Below are 23,834 nucleotides of genomic sequence, written 5' to 3'. Positions count from 1 at the left end.
ATACATTTTATTGATCTCATGAGAATCATAATAAATGGCAAAAATCGCGCATCGTTTATTTATTTAACACCTTCATAAAATCTGACTTCATTTGCGTCAAATTGCAAAAATTGCATACAAAATCAGCACTCTCCACCTGTAAACTGCATTTTGATTTTTGTCGATAGGAGACTCTTATCAAAAGATATCGAATTTTTACCATCGAGTTGATAGACAATTATTTAAAATTGATTCAAGCGTTGTTTCTGAGAGAACGGTTCATTCTACACAAAAAGTAGTAATAAACATTTTTGATCAAAATTATCTTAGCTACATTTTTCATTTAAAATATTTTTGTGTACGGCATACAGATTCTTAGTAAATCTATTTTGTCCGTTTCCCCCCTTCGTGTGTGTGTTTTAGGGGAAGCCGGGAGATAAAAGTGGACAACTTTTTTGCATCTTTTTTGGAGTCCCTGACATTTTCAGCAAATTTCAGCTTATTCGTATGATTTTTAGAGGTTCAGTGGCAATTTCGTGTCTGACGACTGGAGTGCATATTATGTCCCTATAGCAAATACCACAAGAAATTATATTAAAGGAATTGTAAATTGAATTAAACCTAATTTTGTTGTCGATGAAAATGTAATAGAATATGTTAAGAAACTCAACTCTCTCAAATATTTCACTTTAAACGAATAAACAAACGTTTAAGAAATAGTAATGAAAGAAATGCTATCACAAAATTTAAAGAAAACCTAGAGTTAAAATGAGAATTAATTGAATGGAGTTTAAAAATAATTAAAAATGATTGTGGATACGTTACGATACACATCTCCAGCTTTATGTAAAAAGGGCTGCAATAATCATAGAATCTATCGTACATAAAAAACATAAGATATAAAGAAAAGGTGGACACTAAAACTTTCGTATTCGCCCTTTACTTGAAAGACCATATTTCCAAAACTAAACAATAATCTACGTCTTGACGACAGGAATTAGTTTTTGCCTGTACCATCTTCATGAAGATTGCTCCTAAAGTTTTAACTTAACTTACTCCTAACGCTCACCAGTTACACCCCTTCTTGTCTATGTAAGTTTTGATATTTTCCGATTCTTTATTAATATCATTTTTAGTTGGCACCCTTGATGCTCACTTAATCTATTTTTATTTAGATCTCCTATACTTTTCTATTGTAGAAGCTGCACTTTTTATATTTCTTGGATCGCTCATTTATATTATTTATCTATATCTTTTTTGCGTAAAAAAGTAATAGCCAATTTTATATTATTAAAAATGCGAATTCCCCTTAGTTCTTGTCCACTGAGATCGTACTACTTCAAGTATTGGTAGACTTCCTATACGGCATTTAATCTTCACGAATTAGGATGTCCATTGTGTTACTTTTATTGTTGCGTTTTAATTTCTCATTGAAAAAATTTATTCTTTTTTAAATTCTCTTTCTCCGTTTGCTGAGATTTTATGATATTTAAGTCTGTCTAGAGGGAATAAGAATTGGTGGGGAAATCATAAACACCATGAAATTTGCTGATGACACGGTAATTATGGCTGAGAGTATAGAAGAACTACAAACTTTACTAGATGCAATAAATAGTGAATGCATTCAAATGGGGCTTGACATCAACACAGATAAGACCAAATTTATGATAGTATCAAGGAGTCCAATAAATAATGAACAACTAACTCTTGGTGGACAGCAAATAGAGAGAGTGACAAAATATAAATATCTGGGAGCTTACATCAACACAGAATTAGATCCAGACCATGAGATCCGGGTACGAATAGAAATGGCAAGGGCAGCGTTCTTAAAATTCAAACAATTGTTCTGTGACAAAAATCTGAATACTGCGCTGAGACTGAGGTTTGTTGAATGTTACGTCTGGTCGCAACTATTGTACGGGGTAGAAACATGGACACTAAAAGCGCAAATAGTTAAAAAGATTGAAGCCTTTGAACTTTGGATATACCGGAGAATGTTGAGAATTCCATGGACTGCCAGGGTCACCAATGAGGAAGTGCTGAGAAGGATAGGTCGAGACAAAAAACTGTTGAGAACGATAAAAGTACGCAAGACTGCATACCTTGGACACATACTAAGAAATAATAAATATAGTTTTCTGCAGGTCATCATGCAGGGTAGAGTCGATGGCAAAAAGGGAATAGGTAGAAAGAGGAAGTCATGGCTGCGAAATATTCGAGACTGGACAAACATGACTGTAGACGAATTATTCCACGTTGCAAAAGACAGAGAAGCTTTTAAAAATGTGGTCGCCAACCTCCGTTAATGGGGACGGCATAGGAAGAAGAAGAAGTCTGTCGAACTTAAACCTGTTATTATTATCCTTCCCTTTATATGTGCACAGCTCAATATTTTATTTTTCATTTGTTATTTATGAGTTTGGTGCCTTTCAACTTTTTCGTACACTTATGATGGTGATGTCTCTTTTATGCTTCTGTAGCTCTTTACCTAGATTCATTTCTTTCTTTGTCAATTTCTCTAATATTTCAGATGGAAACTTAAAACCTATCTTTTATTCCAAATTGTTTGTTCTTGGCGCATTTTTTTGAGCGGGAACTTTTTTAGCCTTCCTCGTCTGCTAGATAGCTAAAGTTCTTCTTCTTCTTGCAGTGTCTATTCGTTCCGACATGGGCGATCATCATGGAAATTTTGACTTTTTGTCTTAATGACATTCTTCTTTTTGTTTGAATTTTGTCTACAGCTCCTCAAAATAGGTCTCTGGTCGATATATTAAACCAAGTTCTTAAATGATGGAACCAGGAAATACGTCATCTTCCCAGGCCTCCCTTATTAATCACTTTTTCTTCAATAATCAATTGAAGTTAATTTAATTTAATTTAAGTTAAGTTAATCAATTGAAGTTTTATCGTGATGAGTACTTCACATCCTTAGTACATCCAGAACTTATTAATTCGTCACTTGATCAACCCATTAGATCCGCAATATCGGCCTGTGACACCACATCTCGAAAGTCTCCAGGATCTTCATAAATGCCTTCGAGAGAATTAGACTTCTACTACATAAAGCAAAATTGGAAATTATATAGCACTTTAGTAGCCGATATTTTTTGTTCGTAGATCGTAGACGTAGATCTTGAAATTTACAAATCTAACTCCTTTTAATAAATGCTAACCTGACTTTCATGAAAAATAACTTTTGAGGTTTTGAGGGAGGAATACAGCGAGGAATACGGCAAGGAGACACCGTCTCTCCAAAACTTCACGACGCTTTTAGAACATACTTGTAATAAGGCGCATCTGATCGAGCATGGTATCAACATAAATGGAGAGAAGCTCAGTCATTTGAGATTTGCAGATGACATCGTCCTTATAGCCGATCGTATGGATGATGCCACGTTAATGTTTGAAAAATTATATCACGCTTCCTTGGAGGTCGGACTAAAGATTAATATGAACAAGACGCAAATAATGACTAATCTGGTGCTAAATCCAAATATTTCTATTGATGGAAGGGATATTGTGCATACTACATCGTATAAGTATTAGGGCATTAAATTTGGTTGGCAGAGATAACCAGATATGTGAGCTCCCACGCCGCATAGGATTAGCCTGGGCAGCGTTTGGTAAATTAAACTATGTATTTAAATCTGATCTACCCATATGCCTCAAAAGGAAAATCTTTGACCAATGTGTGTTACCTGTACTCATTTATGGATCGAAATAATAACACTCACAAAAAAGGTAGTGAAAAAGTAAAAAATTGGACAGGACACGTCGCCAGATTATTAGACAACCGATGGACAAAACGTATTTTAGAGTGGAGACCAAGACAAGAAGCAATACGGAGCAGAGGACGCCTACTAACTAGATAGACTCACGACCTGAGGCGTGTTAGCAATAACTGGCTGCAAGCCAAACAAGATAGAGACAGATGGAAAGAGCTGAGGGAGACCTATGTCCAGCAGTGAGTGCATACAGGTTGATGATGATGATGAACCTGGCCTTTGCTATGCGATATTTTATCTGTACAGAATGATTCAGTCGGCTATTCACGTTGTTACCCAGATAGAAATAGCTCTCGACTTTTCAATTTTTTGATTTTTTACTTGTTTTGTTGATTGTTGTTTTGTGGTCCGCATATCTATTAATAATACTCTTTCTTCATTCACTAGAATACCTGTGTCTACGTCTCTAGGTCATTTTTGAAAATTTGTTCTGCTTATATAGTAAGAAGAAGAGGGTAAAATATATATCCCTGTCGTAATCCGCGTTGAATTGATACAGGATCTGTCAACTTGCCATCTATTTTAATGCTCACTGTTTAACTATAGTAACGTATGTGGAGTAACACATTCTGTCTTTCTCATGGGCTTCTCAGCCTCCATGATAAATCTTCCTAGTTTCCTAGAATCTAGAATCTTCCTAGTCAAACCCAAAAATCCTCTATGGAGCGAACCTGTGGCAAGTTTGGAAAATTATAATTTTTGGAAACAAAAGGTATGTGGTATTGCCGAAGCCAGTTTTGGATATCTCTTGAATAATGGTATTATGCTAGGTCTGGCCAAAGCCATATGATATCGTCATTAGCATAATGTTGGTGAACAAACTGAAGCAATTTGGAAAGTTAGTTATCAATATAGCTTTGACTATTGAAAGCTTCACTCTTCCCACAAATGCTTGGGATATACCTCTGTTAGACATTGCGCATCTGATAGGGATTTTATCTCCAAATTTCGCTTTATGTTTATATCTAACATTGTCAGCGCATCTCTCTACGTTATCCGTATAAAATCCAGCGTTTCCCTTCATTTCAGAATTACTGAAAGTGAAATACTTTTCGTTATCTTAAATAATCATTTTTTTTTTCATTAGCAAAGTGTACCAACCTCAGTTGACGACAGTATCTTGGCATACGAACGAGATGCACTTGAGAGTATCTGAGGCACTTAGATCTCTTTCAATATTTAAGACCATTCGTCCTTAATTTTAACGGTATCTTACTCTTAGAATATCTGTAGTCTCCCCGTTGGCATTCCAACCTGGTTTTTTGCTCTTCTTACTAATTTCTCTGTGCTCTGTACAGGAAATGCTCATGGCCTTTCACTTTTTGGGAGATTCACACATGTACCATGCTCGCACTACGCTATTGTTCTATAACTCGTTTTGCGTGAAATGTTTTTATGTTAGAATATTAGACAGATTTCAGGTTTGAGTACCTGCCCATCCAACTTCTCGAGACTTTTATTGTTGATGTATACTACATCTTAAAGAGAAAACTCCAAAATAAACAAATCTCAACTGACAGTAAATAAAGTAAACAAATTTTTGTTTCCAAAGGCTACTTGATATTATTTTGTTTTTGTAAAAATTAAATTAATTTTATGCCAATACTTTGAGGACATACGTTATACGATTTTAATAATTCTAAAATTTTTGGATCACTGGATGTATGTACTACATACATCCAGTGATTACGCCACAGATTGTCTCTTTGAGAACATGGAAAGAGAATCTGAAGATCAAGGTAAACCTCAAACTAATGTATTGGGATCCACAACGATCCAATTCGATTTCTACTTCGGAAATCGGTATTAAAATACAAAACATTAATGTTTTTTATTATGAGAACGATATCCGAAGTGGGAATCGAAATGTAAAAATAACATTATTTTAAAGTACCTAAACTTATTTTTAGTAAACAGCGTCAGAACAGTACTTACTCAGCTTCAATATGAGCATTATGTTACATTGATTAAAAAGATAGAGATATATATAAAAAAGGGCAATAATAGATGTAATATTCCTATATTAACCACTATATTTAATAGGAATGAACCAGAATTATAATTAAAATACCATAGGTATATAAGTTTTTGTTGCAATAAATACCAGAAATTCTACCTTTTTATTTACAAGCTTACCTACTGATAAATCATATATCTTCAAGAAACCCTCCATAGTGAATATTGTCAAGTAATTGGAGCTGACATCCATGCCGATATTTTCACCCTCATTCATACCAGCAGCTATTGTAAACAATATTGATCCCATTGTAGAGAAAATCGAAATTGATTTTGCATCCATCGCTATTATATTCTTGTGATACACTATTATTGAGTCCCTCTCGGCGGTAAAAGTAGACAAACGACGAACCGAAAAATCTTTATTACCTATAAATATAACATATTTTACTCAGGACACTTAATTAGAAAAGTCTTCTTTCACAGAGTCTTCATTTATAGCTTCTACTGAAAAATTTTAAACAAAAAGAAAAAAAATGTTAAATTAGTATATAATATGTATCTTCTTCTTCTTTTATATCCATGGCCGTTGTCAATCGTTGGATATCATGTTGGCTACCACATTCGCTATCATGGCTTTATTGACAGAAGTTCTAATAATAATGTCCATTTTCGCTACCATTGTCTTAAAATTTTGAGTTCATGATGTTCTTCTTTTGCCGCGACTACGTTTTCCTTAAACCGTTCCCTTATAATGAGATGCAAAGGTTTATATTTTTTAGGATGACTCATACTGTGACCCTAGTTTCTTCATAATACCCATTCCAAGATTCTAGAATTCTGTACTAGCTTACATCGGTCTAGAAGATGGGTGCCATATATTTTTCGAGTCACACGACAGTCTTCTAAAAGTGTTTTCTCATGCTTCGCATCACCTGCCTGCGATCTCATGCCTCATATGCAAGATATAGCTGACTGTTTCAAGTCCTCTGCTACAGAGTTTGTAGATTAAGTCTTTATGAAACAGTTCCATTATATGCAGGTATCTCTTTACTGGCGCATGTCTAGTAAGAAAGCTTGTTACGACTCTAAGCTGATTTCTGCTTCTTTTCTGCAGGGCTTTAGCTGTCTGTTATATATAAATTGTGCCATTTGCCTTACCGGGTATATTTTCCCGTTAGAGCTATGTTACCTACCCAGTTTAAGAGAAGGATACAAACTCCGAACAAATATACGCAGAAATCAAGAAGGACAAATAACCAGTGATCCAAAAGAAATCAGTCTGGAAAACCTATTTCCAAACTCTACTAGGGACGCAATAAAATGAAGAGCATATTGACATGCATCACATTGAGGGAGACATAGAAAATATAGAAACCCCGACGGTGAACGTGCTAAACTAGCAATACAAGCACAGAAGAATAATAAGGCTCCAGGTATTGACAACGTACCCTCTGAGCTATATAAATTAGGTGGCGAACACCTAGTAAGACAAATGCATATGCTTATGAACAATATTTGAAATGAGGAAAATATTCCTAGCGACTGGAAAACCGTGATTATATACCTAATCTATAAAAAAGCGGATAAACTGAAATGCGAAAATTATCGCGACATAACCCTCATGTGCACAACGTACAAAGTTTTTACTTATATACTAAATAAACGACTCCAACCACTAACTGAAAATATTGTCGGGGAATATCAAACCGGTCTCCGACAAGGAAGATCTACAACTGACCAGCTATTCACAGTGAAACAAATTGTAAACAAACCGTGGAAATACAACATTGACGTACACAACATATTCATAGATTTCAAATAGGCCTACGACGCAATTAATTGACAAAAGTTATATCAAATATTGCATCCCCCAAAATACATCTGACTAGTAAAGGCAACAAGAGTACAAAAGTCAGAGTACAAAAGGAGCTCACTGAGAACTTTTGAATAGTCAAAGAATTAAATAAAGCAAGGAGAGGGTTCAAGACTCTTGAATATGTGATAAGACAGCTGAATATGTGAAGAGGTAATCTAACAAATAAATCAATACAGATTGCCGCCTATGCCGATGACATTAGCATTATGTCTTACTTTTCACTCGCCCATGTGTTCCGCTCCAAAATCACACACGAAGTGTGGAGATCGAAAATCAGGTTCTACAAAACTATTATCATACCAATATTGCGTTATGGATGCGAGACATGGGTAATGACAGAAGACAAAAAACGAAAGCTAGAAGTCTTCGAACGAAAAGTCCTAAGGAAGATATTTGGACCTATTAACGAAAACGGAGTGTGGAGATCCAGGTACAACCATGAACTCTACCAACTGTTCAAAGAGGCACCGATCTCAGAATTCGTTAAACTTTAGAAACTTCGATAGGCTGGTCATGTAGTGAGAATGGAGACCGAAAGATTATCAAAAAGAGCTCTAGATAGTAAAATGCAGGGCGCAAGACCAAAAGGAATTTGCTAGACGTGAGAACCTGGAGAACGTTGGGACCGGCAAGGTTGGAGACATAGTTTGGAGGAGGCAAGGCTCGATTTGGGCTGAACCACAATTGGAGAGAAAGGTGTTTATCAATTTTGACGTATAATGTGGCCTGATTGTAAATTTCTTTAATGGATGTAGTATATCGTGAGTCTATTCAAGCACCGCTCAGGGCTGAAAAAACGTACCAAGGACCATTAAGTGCCATATTTAATGGTACATTATCAGCCGGTTTCCGAAAGGCTGATCATTATCAAAATTAGGTAATCTACTGTTAACAGTCGATTAAATGCATTTTGAGTTGCAGAAACATCGATCAAACTTCAATCACATAACACACATTAACTAATCTAACAAGCAAATAATCGATGATTAACAGCCTGTCAGAAGTATTTTGGGTTTCCGAAACGCTAATTATCGTTTTATCTATGTCAAGTTTCTGTCATACTAGCTTGTCAGGTAATCTGAGATTTTTGGATGATTAATCTTATAATCTTTGGTTATGTACCAATGGTTGTAACTGTTGTAAGTTGTAACACTGTGGTTGTAAGTAAATAAAATAAAATCTTTGGTTACGTTGTAAGATACATAAACCTAAGGTACTTTATAAAAAGCTGTTGTTTAGAAAGAACCCAAAAATATTGTTACAAAGGTTCATTTTAATAATTAAAGATGATAAATGACAAATTGGTAAACATTAACGAACGACACAAAATTATTAGTTAGTTAGGTTATGTTTGTTTGTTGATTTTCAGAATGCAGATTACACATAAACAGGAATGATGGTAAAGTGAAACAGCAACATTACTTTCTTAATTTAGTGCAAGATAAAGAACAATTCGTACAGAAATAATAAACGATTACAATTGATTCTACTGTTTCCATGTAAAATCGTATGTCAAATAATCTATAATCGGTGATCACGTAATTTTACCATAATTTTCGTTTCGGAAACCTATCGCTTGTTAACAATTGATCAAATGTGATACTTGATTACATGATTGGAGATTTGAATAACGTTTCGGAAACCGGCCGTATATTCTGTGGTTTTTTTAATCAGTCTTCTGATGTTTTGCCGGTAATCAATAGTATCAAACCCTTTTCTAAATCCGTCCTCCTCAACCGGTTGATATAAATCAAGTTTTTGTATAATGCGGTTAGTTATTATTCGTAATTTAATAATTTGTATAACTGTGAAAACATATTTTTATAAGTCTGCAGTTTTCAATATTAGCGGTGTCTCCTTGTTTGTATAAGAGTGTTACTTCGGCATTTTCCCACAGGTCTGGTATTCGTTTTTCTGTATTTTTAAAGTTTCGAAATAACTGACACAAAATGAGACTGATCATAGTATGCTTAGTAGTTAGTTTTTTCTATGTATTGGAAATTATTTATGTAAATAAGCTGACAAACCGGTTATGAATGTCTTCGAAATCGTTGAAATGATATGTTAAAAACTAAAAAACCTTAAGAGAAAAACTTACCTCCTTCGTTTAAAGAACTTTTAACCCTGTCAATATTAACACTGTCCCAAACAATATCATAACATTGTATACTTCTTCCATCAGTAAAAGCTAAAATCTCCTCAGAAATCGACATGTCAGTAACTTGAGAATCTAATTGTAATAAAAAATCTCCTTTGTCACTCTCAACCAGCACTTGACTCGAAGTTTTTTGCGTTGCCCAAATTCTTTCCGAAAACGTGCTGCAAATGCTCTGCTCTTTCATTATGTATACTGAAGTGACGCAGTTGACGCTAAGTAAAGGTAGTCTGAGCATTTGCGAACCCCAGATCACCTGTTTTATAGTGCCGCTTATTGAATTAACATTATTTAGATCCCAAACATCCTCGGGATTCTCGAGATCAGTAAAATTATGTTTTTTACCCCAAAAATACACTCGGCCGATATTTGTGCCAGCACAAAGTGTTTGGTTTAATGTACAGTATGCTATACACGTAAATATTTCATTAACAGTGTGGTATTTGTCTTGCGTGTCGTATAATTTCATTTGAGTAGGTAGAACATAGTTGTCATTTGTTTCTATATCCCAAACACGAACTGTTAGGTCACCTAAAAAAAATTTAATAATCAATCATGCTGATTTAATTAGAAGTATTCTTTTTAAGATTTATTTCAGACCTAAAGAACTACAAACCTATTAGTTTGCTCTCCCATACATACAAACTATTCATGAAGATAACGAACTGGATAGTTATCAACCGTGCGAACAGGCTGGGTTCCGCTCCATATAGGGAACAAATTATCATATACAAGTTGTTAAAACGCTAATAGAAAAGTCCAAAGAATACAAAAAGTCTATCTTTCTTATATTCGTAGGCTGGGAAAAGGCGTTTGAAATTATAGATTATCATAAAATGGTTCGAGCATTGGCTGACTGCCGCATCCACTACCGATATAGAATAGAATAGAATAGAATATTCTTTTTGAATCCAATGAGATCGCAATGTAATATAGGACAAGTCATATAGTTACATAAAGCATAATCAACAAGTTATATAGGACAATTACACAAAACATAGTCAACAAAACATAGATTAATATAAAAAAAAGATATGCAATATAGAGCGTATCTGAACCCCGTCGGTCCTCATTCCCTGTAGTCTTTTATTAAGTCAAAATAATCATTTAGGTTGTAAACGCATAATTGGATCAAGCATGATTTTAATTTATTTTTGAATTTTTTAATATTATTTTCATTCTTCATATTAAGTAGCAAACAATTGTAAAATTTAGATCCTGCAAAATCAGGACTAGTTTCAAAAATAGTTGTGGAGTATTTACACACGCTTATCAACTCAACTCACCCACGAGTTATGTTAAGTACATTACGCGGGAATTTTTCGGCCGCCTTCCGCCTTTATTTATTTAGTAACAGTCGATGTACGATCGGTGACGGCTGACAGTTGAAGAAATTGAAAATTTTGTGCTACTTTTCTTCTTTGTTGTTTATCTTTTTCCGCAATGGAAGGAACGAGTGAAGGAACGTCGTATGGGTTTGTGAACAATGTAGAAAACTGTGTTTGTATTGTGTGTTGTATATTAAAAAAAGATTTTTAAGTCGAAGTTATCAAGAGAAATTGAACATCGTGAACCTACATCTAGTAGGTCAATGGGCCCCATTAATTTAGAGACAGAAGTTGAAAAATCGGCAAAGAAACATTTTCACATGGGTTATTATGAGAAGTGTGAATGGTTAACATGCTGCAAAATATATCAAAATTATTTTGCTGACCTTGTTTACTTTTTAATACAAGCAAAAAAACACATTGGAATTTTCACAAAAGTTTTAAACGCCATGTAAATAGTAAGAGCCAATTAAGTGCTACAAGTAAAGAAAAAACATTCGGAACATATCGCATTGAACATAGTTTAGACACTCATTTGAAAATAAGCCAGAGACTTCACAATGAAAGGTTAAAAAAATAGGGATGTGTTAAAACGAGAGCATGAACTAAGTTTCAGAGGTCATAATGAAATAAATCAATTAGCCAATCAAGGAAATTATATAGACCTTGTAAATTTTTTAACAAAATTTGATGAGACTTTAAAAATCATTTTATTAATTCGACAGATTTTCGAGATACCTCAAACAGAATCCAAAATGATCTAATTAAATGCACTGCTGACGTTGTAATGGATTGCATTAAAAATTAGATTAAAAAAGATGTTTCAATTGCACTTAATGAAACAACAGATGTAACTATTTTTTGTCAGTTATCCATTGTTGTGCACTATGTGGTTGATGGTATTCCTCAAGAGCGATTTTTACAATTTTTGAACATAACTAGCAGAACGAACTGCAGAAGCTATGTTTTAAGTTGTTTGTGATCCGTCAAATTTTGAACCATCAAAATTTTGTTTATAATTTGATATTTTATTGGCGATGCATATATGCATCATTGCGCACAAAGAAGCACAGCATAAAGTAGTAAAGTGAAAGTAACTAAGATTTATGAAAGGTTTTGAAACAGTTTTTTTTTTGTTTAAACACAAAGCTGTATTACACTTTTCACACACTACAAAAGTTTGATTCTCACACAGAGGATTCTTACAACGTAGCCGTGTATTGTTCTAAATGGGAAGCTGATTTAGGTTGTCTAATCTGATATCCTGAGGTGGCAAGGGAGCAACATTTGCTTTTTTTCTTTTAAAATCGATTTGTTGTTGCAAGTAAGATGGTCGTCCTCTTTTCGTCGCATTTTGTGAGCCAATAGTAGATAGTGTACATGCTAAGTCAACTCTAAATTGTGCAAGTTTTAAAGGGTTTGGCTTGCCTTCATTACATCGTCGATAAAGAAGCCAAGCATTTAATACAGTTATGTCAATGAGGTGATAAAATAACCTCATGTACCATTTTCTTGGCCTCATCTTTATTTTGTATCTACCAATGATGCTATATTCGCAAAATAACTGCTTGTTCCAACATATAGATGTTAGGGCTCGTAGCTTATTAAAACTCCTCACTCTCTCTCACCCCCACCAAAAAAACCGTTACTATACTTACTTGATGTAAGACAGAGATACAGCAAACAACGCAAAAAAGATGTTTTCGTGACTTAGCTCTACAAACTGTATATGTTATGTATATGTTAATATATACGTCTATGATACTATTTCGAAATTAGAATGTGAGTCCAAGCTTGCCCAGAGCTATAATGGTGCTGCGGTAATTGCTGATCAGTTAGCAGGTATTCAAGTTAAAATAAAGGAAAAACATGAACATGCAATTTTCGTTCACTGTTTAGCACCCAGACTAAATTTGGTTTTATCTCGAGGCATGGATAATATTAAAAAAGTTTTCTTTTCGACGTTGGTCCCCTATTTTTCAAAATCATCAAAAAGAACGCATGCTTTGGATATGCACGTTCAGAAAAGGTTTCCCAAAGTTGCTCAGACGAGATGAAACTACAATGGACGTTTAGTGCACACAATGTTTCAATACCGTGATTCGTTAAAGTTTATTCATTTAGCAAATTTCCATCTGTAAACATGAGCACGTGTTGATATTCACCCTCTCATTCGTCAAGAGACTATTAAATATAATTTATTACCTTAAGCCAGACGGATTCTCATGTTACAGATCCAAACTTGCCAGTCTGTTTAAATTCAAATTGTAGCGTGTTGTTTTTTTATTCAAAATGTTTAGTTTGTTATGTATCTCTCAGTTATTGAATATTTGATTTTAGCACATTTTCCTTCAATGGAACATTAAATTTTGCTCACAGTGATTAAATTTCAAGAAATTCTTACACTAATAGTTTCAAAAGTAAATATTTTTAAAAATTATATAATATACCCCAGTACGACCCTGTTTGGCTTTCACGTGCGTTTGTTGACGGATGAGAATATGTAAAACGAATGTAGTTTAGTAGACTTTTTTTCAAGATATTTGAAATAATAAAGAAAAATGGGATGCTGAAACTTTTACTGCTGCTCAGTTGAATTTTCAGTTGTGTCGTTTATGAAACAACTGACATTAGTGATAAAGAAATACCCAGGAATCTTTTGAATTTTTTAAACACTACTGGTTTAAATAAGTCCCTGTGTGAAGCGGTCAAGTTGTATGAATTAGTACTAACCATCCCAGCCGCAAGTGTATCAGTGAACGAAATTTTTCAGTAGATATTAAAATACTGTATTACAAGAAATTCAACAAACGAAGACAGACGTACCAAGTTAGCCCTATTATCCATTTAAAAAGAGTGCATTAAATAATTATCGGAAAACCCAAAATTTTAAGACAATGTTCAAGACAAATTTGCATTGGTTGATAGGAAAATAAACCTCAAGTATAAATAAGCGTCATATTGTTGAAAGCTGTGTCTTATGGAAAATATCTCGGAGTATAAAAACAATTTTAAATAAAACTCTACTTTTTAAGTTTAAAGAAACCATGTTTTTACAGGTAATTTTATATAGTTTTTGTTTTTAGTCCTTGTAAATTAACAGACAAGTAATATATTAGGTGTATACCTAATAAGTGGGTATATATTTTGATCTCAACCCTCGTAAAAAAATATTTTTTATAGCCTTATTGAATCGCTTTTACTTCCGAAAATGTCACTGTACGCCACTGCATTATAATAATTCTCTTTGTGAAAAGTATAACTTCATGACACCAAAAATAATTTAAAATTTAAATAATATCAAACCTAAATATATAATCGGAACACTGTTATTTTGACATTATTGTCAGAAATCGAAAGTTTCACCAGTCATCATACTATACACAATAGCAATCATATTACTATCTTTGTTTAATGTAGAATATAAAAAATAATTCAAGAATAATGACATACAGGTGCAAACAACGAACGGACGAACCTCATATACATAAGTATACTGTGGCCATGCTAGGTACGGTTATGATTGCAGATGGTGACAAAATAAAAAAATATTTTCAAGGTAAACTTTTTTTCAAGTATATAACATTACATATGTTTCATTTCCATGTATGCGAATTTCTAATTTACCTGTTAATATGGCCAAACAGCTACTACCAGCCCATGTGATTCCCTGACTTCCGACATTTCGAGTTTGGACTCTTCCACTTAGTTTTACTTTCGCCAATTCTGACAAATGCCCCTGGTAATCCACAGAAAAATAACATATAGTAAAACCCTCAATCATTACTATCATGGCATCCTTAGATGGGTGGTATAATATATTAGACATGGGAATACCCTCTGCGTTAAAGACCTCGGAACAGGATCCGCTAGTATTTATGTAGTAGATTGAACCTATTAACCAATGAAAAGCCCATTAACCTAATATCGATATATCCAAAAATCTGAGATTACCTGATTGTGTAGCGACGAAAAAGTTAACATTATCTGCACCATCTTGTACCTTAAACTTTCTAGCAGTAGTTTTTGGTCTCCAATTACTAAACATATCAAGAGCATGCTCGTCTCCGTTTACTGCAGCTTTTGCTAGACCTTCTACGTCAAAATCGATATGAGTTTTAACAGTGCGTCTAAAAGTTAAGTGCGTGATAGACTCCTTAAGATCCAAATGAAATGAAAGATTAGTGTCTCCTCGGCTGTCCACTTTCCAACCAATAACTGATCCTGTCTAAACAGAAGTATAATTTAAACACAAAGAAATTTAAAGATATTGCAGGGCAAACAGTAATAATCCCTGATAGGAAAAATTTCTATAGAAATAAAAGACATGTGTAAATAATATTTATCAAATAAATCAGTAGGTAAGTGATCACTTCAGTAAGTTTGGCAAGCTTGTCAACTTCTTTATAGTTTATTTTTCAAAGAACTAACATGGGTTTAAGTTAAGTGTTCCGATCTTAGGGCTAAAGATATAAAAGAGCTAACTAAACAGCTCGATGAATTAAAAACAGAACTTACCAGCCTATGGGTCGCGAAATTTACCGGTGGCGCTTAATCCAAACAGAAAATAAAACTTAAGGAAGTTGTATAAAAATAAGAAACAGAGGATCAAGACACCTAAAGAAATCCGTAAGCGATCTGCATTCCCCAATCTTGGCAGTTTGCATGAAAGCTTATGTTGTATTATGTTAAATTATTATAATACCTGCCAATCACCTAAAGAGATCCCAGAGTTATCAGTTTGAATTCCGATGTGACATAGAAATAATAGAAGCCCTTTTCAGCCTTCAGATAATGTTTCAAAAATTCTATAATCAGCAAAAAAAATATTTTTTCCTGTTTCGTTGATTTAGAAACGACTTTTTTCAAACTCAAACATTACTTAAAGTTAAAGTAAAATCTTACGCGATATTAGTTTGGATGGAAAAGATTCAGAGTCAATAAAAAATTTATATACGCAAAAAAATTAAATGGCTAACATTATTTAATATATGATATATTAAATAATGTTGCCATACTGATATACTGATGGAAAAATACCTAGCAATATACATACTGTTCCCTCTAGTACTCCAGCCTCCGAGTTTCCGAGTTCGAACAAGACTTGTCCTATTCGAACTCTGAAGCTCCGGTTGTTTGAAGTATGATGTATGAAGAGATCAGTCTCGTCATTGCACCGCTGTATCCAGAGCCTCTCATTTTGAAAATTAGCCCTTTATGCCAGACTCTAACGAAGGCTTTGCTACGCCCAAGGAGGAAGGCTGCTCCTGTGTATTGTTTGTCATTAAAGCCGGCTGCTATGTACTTCATTAGTCTGAGTACTTGTAGCCAGCTGGAGTATTATGAACCGAATCCAAACTGTGCTGTAGTTTTACAGGAATTTGCTGTCCTTTCCTAGTTTCGGAATTATGATGACATGGGCTTCCTTCCATAGATTTGGGAAGAGCCTACATCTTAGAATCGCATTTACTATGGCATTCGCCGGTAAGTATTTCAGGGCCCTATTTGTTATTTGATTTGGTTTAGCTGCTTTCTTTGGCGAGCTAATTTTAAATAGTTTATTTATCTCCTCTTGTGATGTTGGAGGGATGATCTCGTTTGGTTCCTCGGGCCTTTCTTGTTGTTCTTCGACTTGTTCGATAAAGTCAATATCTTAGTCTGGGTGAAAATTGAGCGTGCACTCCCTCTCGAGAGTCATCCTTATCACCTCGGCTGTTTCTTTAAAATGGAGTAGACAATTCCATTCTCGCCGTGTATTGATGGGATGGGTTTTCTGTCATTTCTGAATATTTTTTTGTAGCTTGCAAATATGTTGCATATTTGCGCCTGATTCCTCAATATATTAGACGCGGTTGTCCCAGTTTTGGCTAGAGTGTGCTTGGAGTGCCGTTTTAAGTTCTTTATTTAGTCGGTGTGCCCTGTTTTTGTCCACATGTTTCCTTGTCCTTCTGACTCTTTGTTTGGTTCTGTTCTTTTCCATTATCTTGTCCTTTATGTTCTGGTTTATGTCCTTAAACCTTCCCATATGTATTTCTGTTTCCTGTTCTGTAGTGCTGTTTCTGAGTGCTTTCTGTGCGATATCAACCAACTTGTGTATGTTGTTTATCAGTAGAACATTGTATATTCCAGTACTCACAAGTCTTTTGTAGTTGGGCCACTTTGTTTTCTTTCTTGTCCTTTTTTTTCGGTGGTATGTACTTTTATCCCATGTTCTTAACTCCAGTAATATGGGGTTGTGGTCTGCTGTTACTTCATTTAGTGTTTGAATTTCTGTTTTTAGTCGTAGGTTACTAGTAACTACAATATCGATATGGATGGAAAGTCTATTTCCTGGGAAGTGTAATAGTTAGATCGGTCCCATTGCCATGATGTCGTTGTTTTTATCAATGTAATTGTTTAGTAGTCTTCCGTTTCTGTTCGTAACTCTATCATTCCAATTTGGGGATCTTGCATTTAGGTCTCATATAATTATTGAATGTTCGGCTATACTTAGGAACGCGTTGAGGTCGTCATCTATCAAGGGTCCTGTGGTCTTACATAGGCGAAGGTAATCTTGATTTCTCCTTTCCTCATTTGCACTGTGATTGTTATTGCTTCCATTGTGGGGTTAGGATTATTACTATGGATTATCCATTTTCTTACTAGGATAGCTGTGCCTCCCGATCTTCCTGTGTTGTTGTTCCTGTAGATATCGTAACCAGGAAATTTTAAGTTCATGGTGTTCGTTAGTTTAGTTTCCTGTATTGCTACGACATCTAATTTTACCTAAAGCTAATTTTTCTTAATATGATGATATATGGTTACTTGAGAAAAAATGGTCGTAAATTAGGGTTCACAGCTGTTAAAAACACGAGGTATTAAAGATAAAATAATACACAGCTAGCGCGTAACGCTATTGGTTTAAAGTTTCAGTTGTGTAAGTTTTTAAAGCATGCGTCGATAGATATATAATAATATACATATTAATACTTGTCAAACCAGTGTAGTTGCGCGCTAACTGCCTTTTACTTTTTCTTTGATACCTCGCATTTTTAACAGCTGGAAACACTAATTTGCGACCATTTTTTCTCAGGGAACCTTATATCATCATATTAAGAAAAAAGTAGCTTTAATTTGATATAAAAAACATGCACATACCTCATGAGTAATGTATTTTATTAAAAAAAAAATGAACGAAATAAAAATTTTGTCAAAAATTAATTAGTATTAATTGAATTAAAAATATTTGCGGCCACTTTTTGGCTGGCAACCTATTATCAATGTATTCTCATAATTTTAAATGTATGTAAAAATGTGAATTTGATGAACTACGTTATAAACGTGTGATCTGCAGTGGGATCTTGTACTATTAGGTATGGGGTACAGTGGCGTAACAAATGCACAGAAGATACGCATAAAAAATTACGAAGCAAGTTGAATTGGAAGAGTGCCACAGCCAGAAAGAGGTGATCGGAATAGGACTTCGAAAAATTAATAAAACAGCTGCAAACGGTCTTCATTTATATGCAAGCCCAGATTTATTGAGATAAAAGGGAAAGTAGTTTTTCTTTTAACTTGTGTTTCGTGTGAATACTTAATTCCAAGTCTTTTGAGATCATAAATTGCAAAAATTTATTGAAAATGTTGTCTAATTTGGTAGGTATATAGTTCGATATGTTTTAAAGGTTTGAGAATGTTCGCTGTACAAAGAACTATTCAAATTAACTAATTTATACATCATTAGTTTTATTAGTGTGATAAGTTAGTGTGTTATAAGATTAAAAGCGTCTATGATTTTAAACAATTTACATCTTAGTACGCTACCATGAGCTGATTTAAATAAAATAAATATTAGAAAATATTCATATACTACACAAAACATAATCTAGATATATAAGTGTTTAATTGCATACGTAAAAAGTTTCTTGGCGAATATCAAAGTTGCTTTAGGCCTGGTGTTTGTGTGCTAAGTAAATACTATAAAAAAAATTAGCGAATTTAATGTCGACACCTTTCACCATTTCATGAATGCATAATAATATAATCAAAACTAAAAATATATTTACCGAATCACATGATACCAAACGTGTTCCTTTCTCGCTAAATCCCAGGAAGGTGATGGGTGCCTTGTGAGGTCCTATAACATTCGCAAAATCTTTGTCAGAACCATTCCAAATTTTGAGTTCACCGTTTTCCCACCCGGTTACAAGAATTATTTTATTCGGGTGCCAAGAAAGAGCAGTTACTTGGAAACTTCTGTGTACTGGATAGTTGACATTTTTCAACGATTCTCCCTAAAGAGAGATACATTTTTTTAGCGCTGTTTGTAGTCATCTCATATATATATATATATATATATATATATATATATATATATATATTAATTTTAAAACAAGAAAAAATAAATTTTGTCAAACTTATAATTAATGGCTTACCAACTCATCAAAAATGATAACAAATCCTCCCCTATCTTGTGAAAAACTTGCCACCGCCAAAAGTGGGGTATTTGAATGCCAAACGCTGTTCACAGATATAGAACCTGTTTCTGGAAAGACAACTGGCCTTTCAAAATACAAAGTCATTTTTAAATTTTTGTTTTTTATAAGACAAAAGTCTAGATATTACAGACCTAGTTATAATTCACTATCGTACTCTACTTGTTTTGATTTAAAATTGGTTGCCAGGCAACTAGGTACATTTATTCTTACAATTGATTAACAACGTTTATCGTTTATAAAATTAAATTTATAATTATTACGAAGATGTCTTTAAATTTATATTACATATCCGCAGGTAGTAGTTTATTTTTATATCTGATATTATTTCTACCCGACTATAAACCACTATAAACCGTTCCCTATATTCAAATATTTTTGAATTGATGTGAAGTCGAAGTAATAAAGTGCTTTGGTAACACTGATTTTCCCATAAGTTAAAACGAGTCCACTGCTTGCACCGATCCCATTGGTTATAATTCTGCGTTGGTCTACCGCTCATATACTAAAAATTTCAAGGAAAAAAGAAAATATTTGAAAAGTATGAACGATACATGCTTCGTTCCTAATTGTAAAAACACTGTAGGCATTGCCTTTCCAGAAGAACCAGATATTAGAGACAAATGGATAGAAACTTTAGGTTTACAGCATCTTCAGCCAGAACCTTCCAGTTTTGTTTGTTTAGATCACTTTCAAGAAGACGAAAACAAGGATTTACAACTTACTGGTTAGTGATTTTCAAAAATGTTTCATTAAATTTTTCAGAGAAGATTTTGCTTTGGCAAAAAATTGTTAATTAATATGATAAATGGTTATGATCCAAATACTTACTAAGAATTAAATCAAATCAATGAAAGTACCTTTAACGTAAATAATGGACTTATGTAGTATCAAAGAATATACCTATTAGGTAGTATGGAAATATTTTTCAATCATTTAAAAACATATTACATATAAGAGGTAACAAAAGACAATTTTTCGAATTTGACATATTTTTAGGTTATCTTTAATAATGTATAAGATGCCTGAAAAGTACATGTTTCTATTATGGTGATTTATGTTTAGTACATCAGCACCTTGATGTAAGAACTAGATTTCAATTATAAAATAATAGATCACCTAGCAGCCCAGTTTAAACTATACCTATTTCAAATATTTGCAAAAAAAGTGAATAAGTATCATGTCACTGGTAAAACTTTTTTGTGAATCACTGCAGACTACCAATGAATCTATTTCTGGTATGAATATATAATAAATTAAAGGAGTTGTCATTGGGCATACCGTATATAAGATATATTTTATTATTTGAGTATTTTTACCAAATTATTTTTGTTTTCTCATAACTCTTCAGATTCCATACATAATGTTTTTGTCCACTTTTTACTAGTTCATCTACCATGTAGTTGACTGATTCAGTACAATGACTTGATTCAAAATAACTTTGTATTGTGCACCTCATGTGTTAGCATAAAAATTTATTGTTTTTGGTTAACTAAAACATCCTTGCTATATTTATGCATTCTACATTTAACATCATTATGACATTAAATATTTAAATTTTTTAATGGTTTATTTAATTTTTTAAACATATGTATAAGACTGGTGATAAACACAAAAACATTTTTCGATTTTAGCTGTAAATGTGACCCATTATAATGACAACCAAGAGAAAATTTATATGGAAAATGAGGATGATTTGGAAAAGCAATATGATACTGATAAGGACGAACATGTAGAAAGAGATGATGATACAGAAGAGGAAGATGATGTAAAAGAGAATATTCAGATTAATTTTGTTCAAGAGGAAAGTAATGATGCACCTTCCCAAATTTCTCGTTATACTACAAGAGAGTCACAAAATACAGGTTTTTTTTTAATTTCTGTTTTATTTATAATAATATACTATACGATGGCTAAAAAATATTGTGAAAATCTATAGGCAACTACACCTTACATTGGAACTTTTATGTATATGTTAAGTTACATTATCCTTAATAAAGTGCTTTGTGGTATATACTTTTAATTTAAATGACATACAATTGAGGACTTCAGAATTACAAAATAATGAGAGTTTCTAGATTAATTTGTTTTATTTGCGCTTATAAGTGTATTTGAAAAGTCATCTACAGAAAAATACTATATTCTTTTAACTTAATTGTCATATTTACTTAATATTTAATCATATATTATCAGTAGAACTGCTATAACAATTTTTAATAATGCCTATATACATGATTATACTAAGAAGTTCTCAAATAAAATTAAATACTAACCATTTTTAAATACATGACATTAAAAAGTATTCTCAAAACATGTACCATCACTAGTGTCTTCTATTCCATCCTATCCAGTGCATTTTTTAGTCTTTGACATTCATTTTTCTTAGATTATTTTACATATTGTCTTATGACTTTTTCCTAGGTGTTACCTTTCTTATTTTGGTAAGAGCATCTCTCAATAGGACCATTTTAGGCATCTATCCAGTAGACCTGGCCTAGTCTAGTCTTTGTTTTTGTTTATTCAGAAGGAGGTATCTCCTTCCAGCAATCTTTCTCCACTGTAGACATTTTCTTTCAAATGTGACTAATGTCTCTTCATCTGGCTTTCCTAGAAGATAAGTTTCACTAGCAAAGAGTTAACAGTATGTCTTAATGTTATTGTATAGATTCATGTTTTATTTTTTTGTGGAAAACATTTTGACTTCATTAGTGTCTTTAGGCTTCCATACTTTTTGTTCGTCTTGATATTCTAGAGTTTATCTCTTTAACCTCATGCTGTATTCATCTATTGTAACTCCTTGATAAGCGAAGTTTTAAACTCAATAAAGGTATAAAATGTTTCTATCTGTACAGCAACCATTAGTTGTACATTTGTTGGATATTGAGTGTCACCCAGTATCATATATTTTGTTTTTTCTTGATTTATATGTTTTACCCAATATTTTTCACTTCCAAATCAAATATTTTTTAAATTTTAGTTAATTTTTCAGTTTTTCATTTTGTTACTTTAACAATTATTTTTTTTTTCAGACCAGGGTTAAACAGGGTGATAAAAAGGTGATCATCATCATCATCTTTATCTCGACAATCTTTTGTGGATCCTGGCCCACTCTAAGATTTGTCACCATTCTCTTCAGTTTTTAGCGACATGCTGCCATTGTCTGATCTTTAATATCCCTAAGTCAGTCTCAACTCTATCTAACCACCTAATTCACAGTTGGTCTCTGCTTCTTCCTATAGTTGTTCCAGTTGTCTGCTTTTTAGCAATCATATTGTCAGGCATTCATATTATGTGTCCAGCCCATCTAAGTCGCTGTATTTTAATGAACGTTATGACATCTAATTCATTAAAGAGTTGGTATAATTCGAAATTACATCTCTTGCTGCCCTTGATTATTTATAGCTCCAAATCTCCAATAGTCTTTCATTGTTCTGAAAGTTTAGTTATTTAGAAACTATAATTTTAGTTATTCTTTCGATATTTATTGAATGGAATTGTTTTGAGAGTTCATAGTGTACCCATTCTACGGAATGGAGTCATGGACGTTGAAAAAGATTGATACCAAAAAATTAGAGGCATTTGAACTGTGAATGTATCGCAGAATCCTGAGAATATCATGGACCGAGAGAGTCACAAATGTCGAGGTCTTGAGAAGAATGAATAAAGAAAAGGAAGTCATATTTACGATCAAAAAACGAAAACTGCAATAATTGGGACACATTACAAGAGGCGAAAGATATGAACTGCTTCGAATAATTATGCAAGGGAAAATAGCAGGAAAAAGGTCCATAGGAAGAAGACGAAACTCCTGGCTAAAGAATCTACGGGAATGGTATAGCTGTAGCAGCAACGAATTGTTTCGGTCAGCAGTTTCGAAAATACGTATAGCCCTGATGATCGCCAACCTTCGGAACGAAGATGGCACTTAAAGAAGAAGAAGTGTACCCTATTTGTAAGGTTTATTCATCTTTTAATTTCTTTGCTTGTTTTGTTGGCAGTAGTCACTAGTGAGCCAAGGTACGTGAAGCTGTCGACACATTTAAAGATATGACTTCCAAAGATTGTTTCCCATTTCTCATTTGCTTTTTTATCCTTAGTAACCAGCATGTACTTGGGTTTGTCTTTGATGCTGACTAGACCAACCTGTTTTGCTGCTGTTTTCAATTCTAGGAAATATTGCTCAATACCTTGCTTGCTATGCCCAACAAAAAGGTGATCCCTTGTCATAAACCCATATTTCAAATTTCTCAATTTAGCTCCCCTCCATGTAACTTTGTC

At 33.5% G+C, this 23,834-nt stretch overlaps 2 protein-coding genes across 6 annotated transcripts in view; one reads left to right on the top strand and one right to left on the bottom strand.

Annotated features, from left to right (window-relative positions):
- Window positions 1-22,481, bottom strand: part of rempA (intraflagellar transport protein rempA) — a 108,779-nt gene extending 86,298 nt beyond the window's left edge. For 2 of the 3 annotated variants that reach the window (XM_072526648.1, XM_072526646.1), the window contains exons 1-6: window positions 19,497-19,699; window positions 19,128-19,355; window positions 15,037-15,310; window positions 14,710-14,976; window positions 9,698-10,285; window positions 5,901-6,149 (exon numbers count right to left, since the gene is read on the bottom strand). In XM_072526648.1, the coding sequence (XP_072382749.1) occupies window positions 5,901-6,149; window positions 9,698-10,285; window positions 14,710-14,976; window positions 15,037-15,310; window positions 19,128-19,355; window positions 19,497-19,643 (1,753 nt within the window). In that variant the 5' untranslated portion in view covers window positions 19,644-19,699. Of the gene's footprint in view, window positions 1-5,900; window positions 6,150-9,697; window positions 10,286-14,709; window positions 14,977-15,036; window positions 15,311-19,127; window positions 19,356-19,496; window positions 19,700-21,829 lie in introns of those variants that run through there. The other variant, XM_072526647.1, reaches the window with a different exon arrangement.
- The window catches only part of LOC140437245 (uncharacterized), a 46,600-nt gene continuing 42,765 nt past the window's right edge, over window positions 20,000-23,834 (top strand). The window contains exons 1-2 of one of the 3 annotated variants that reach the window (XM_072526649.1): window positions 20,000-20,283; window positions 21,191-21,421. In XM_072526649.1, coding sequence (XP_072382750.1) covers window positions 20,100-20,283; window positions 21,191-21,421 — 415 coding nt within the window. In that variant the 5' untranslated portion in view covers window positions 20,000-20,099. Of the gene's footprint in view, window positions 20,284-20,315; window positions 20,517-21,190; window positions 21,422-23,834 lie in introns of those variants that run through there. The other 2 variants (XM_072526650.1, XM_072526651.1) reach the window with 2 other exon arrangements.

Source organism: Diabrotica undecimpunctata, chromosome 3, assembly GCF_040954645.1.
Source record: "Diabrotica undecimpunctata isolate CICGRU chromosome 3, icDiaUnde3, whole genome shotgun sequence".
NCBI lineage: Eukaryota > Metazoa > Arthropoda > Insecta > Coleoptera > Chrysomelidae > Diabrotica > Diabrotica undecimpunctata.
This window is presented reverse-complemented; position numbering and strand designations above follow the sequence as displayed.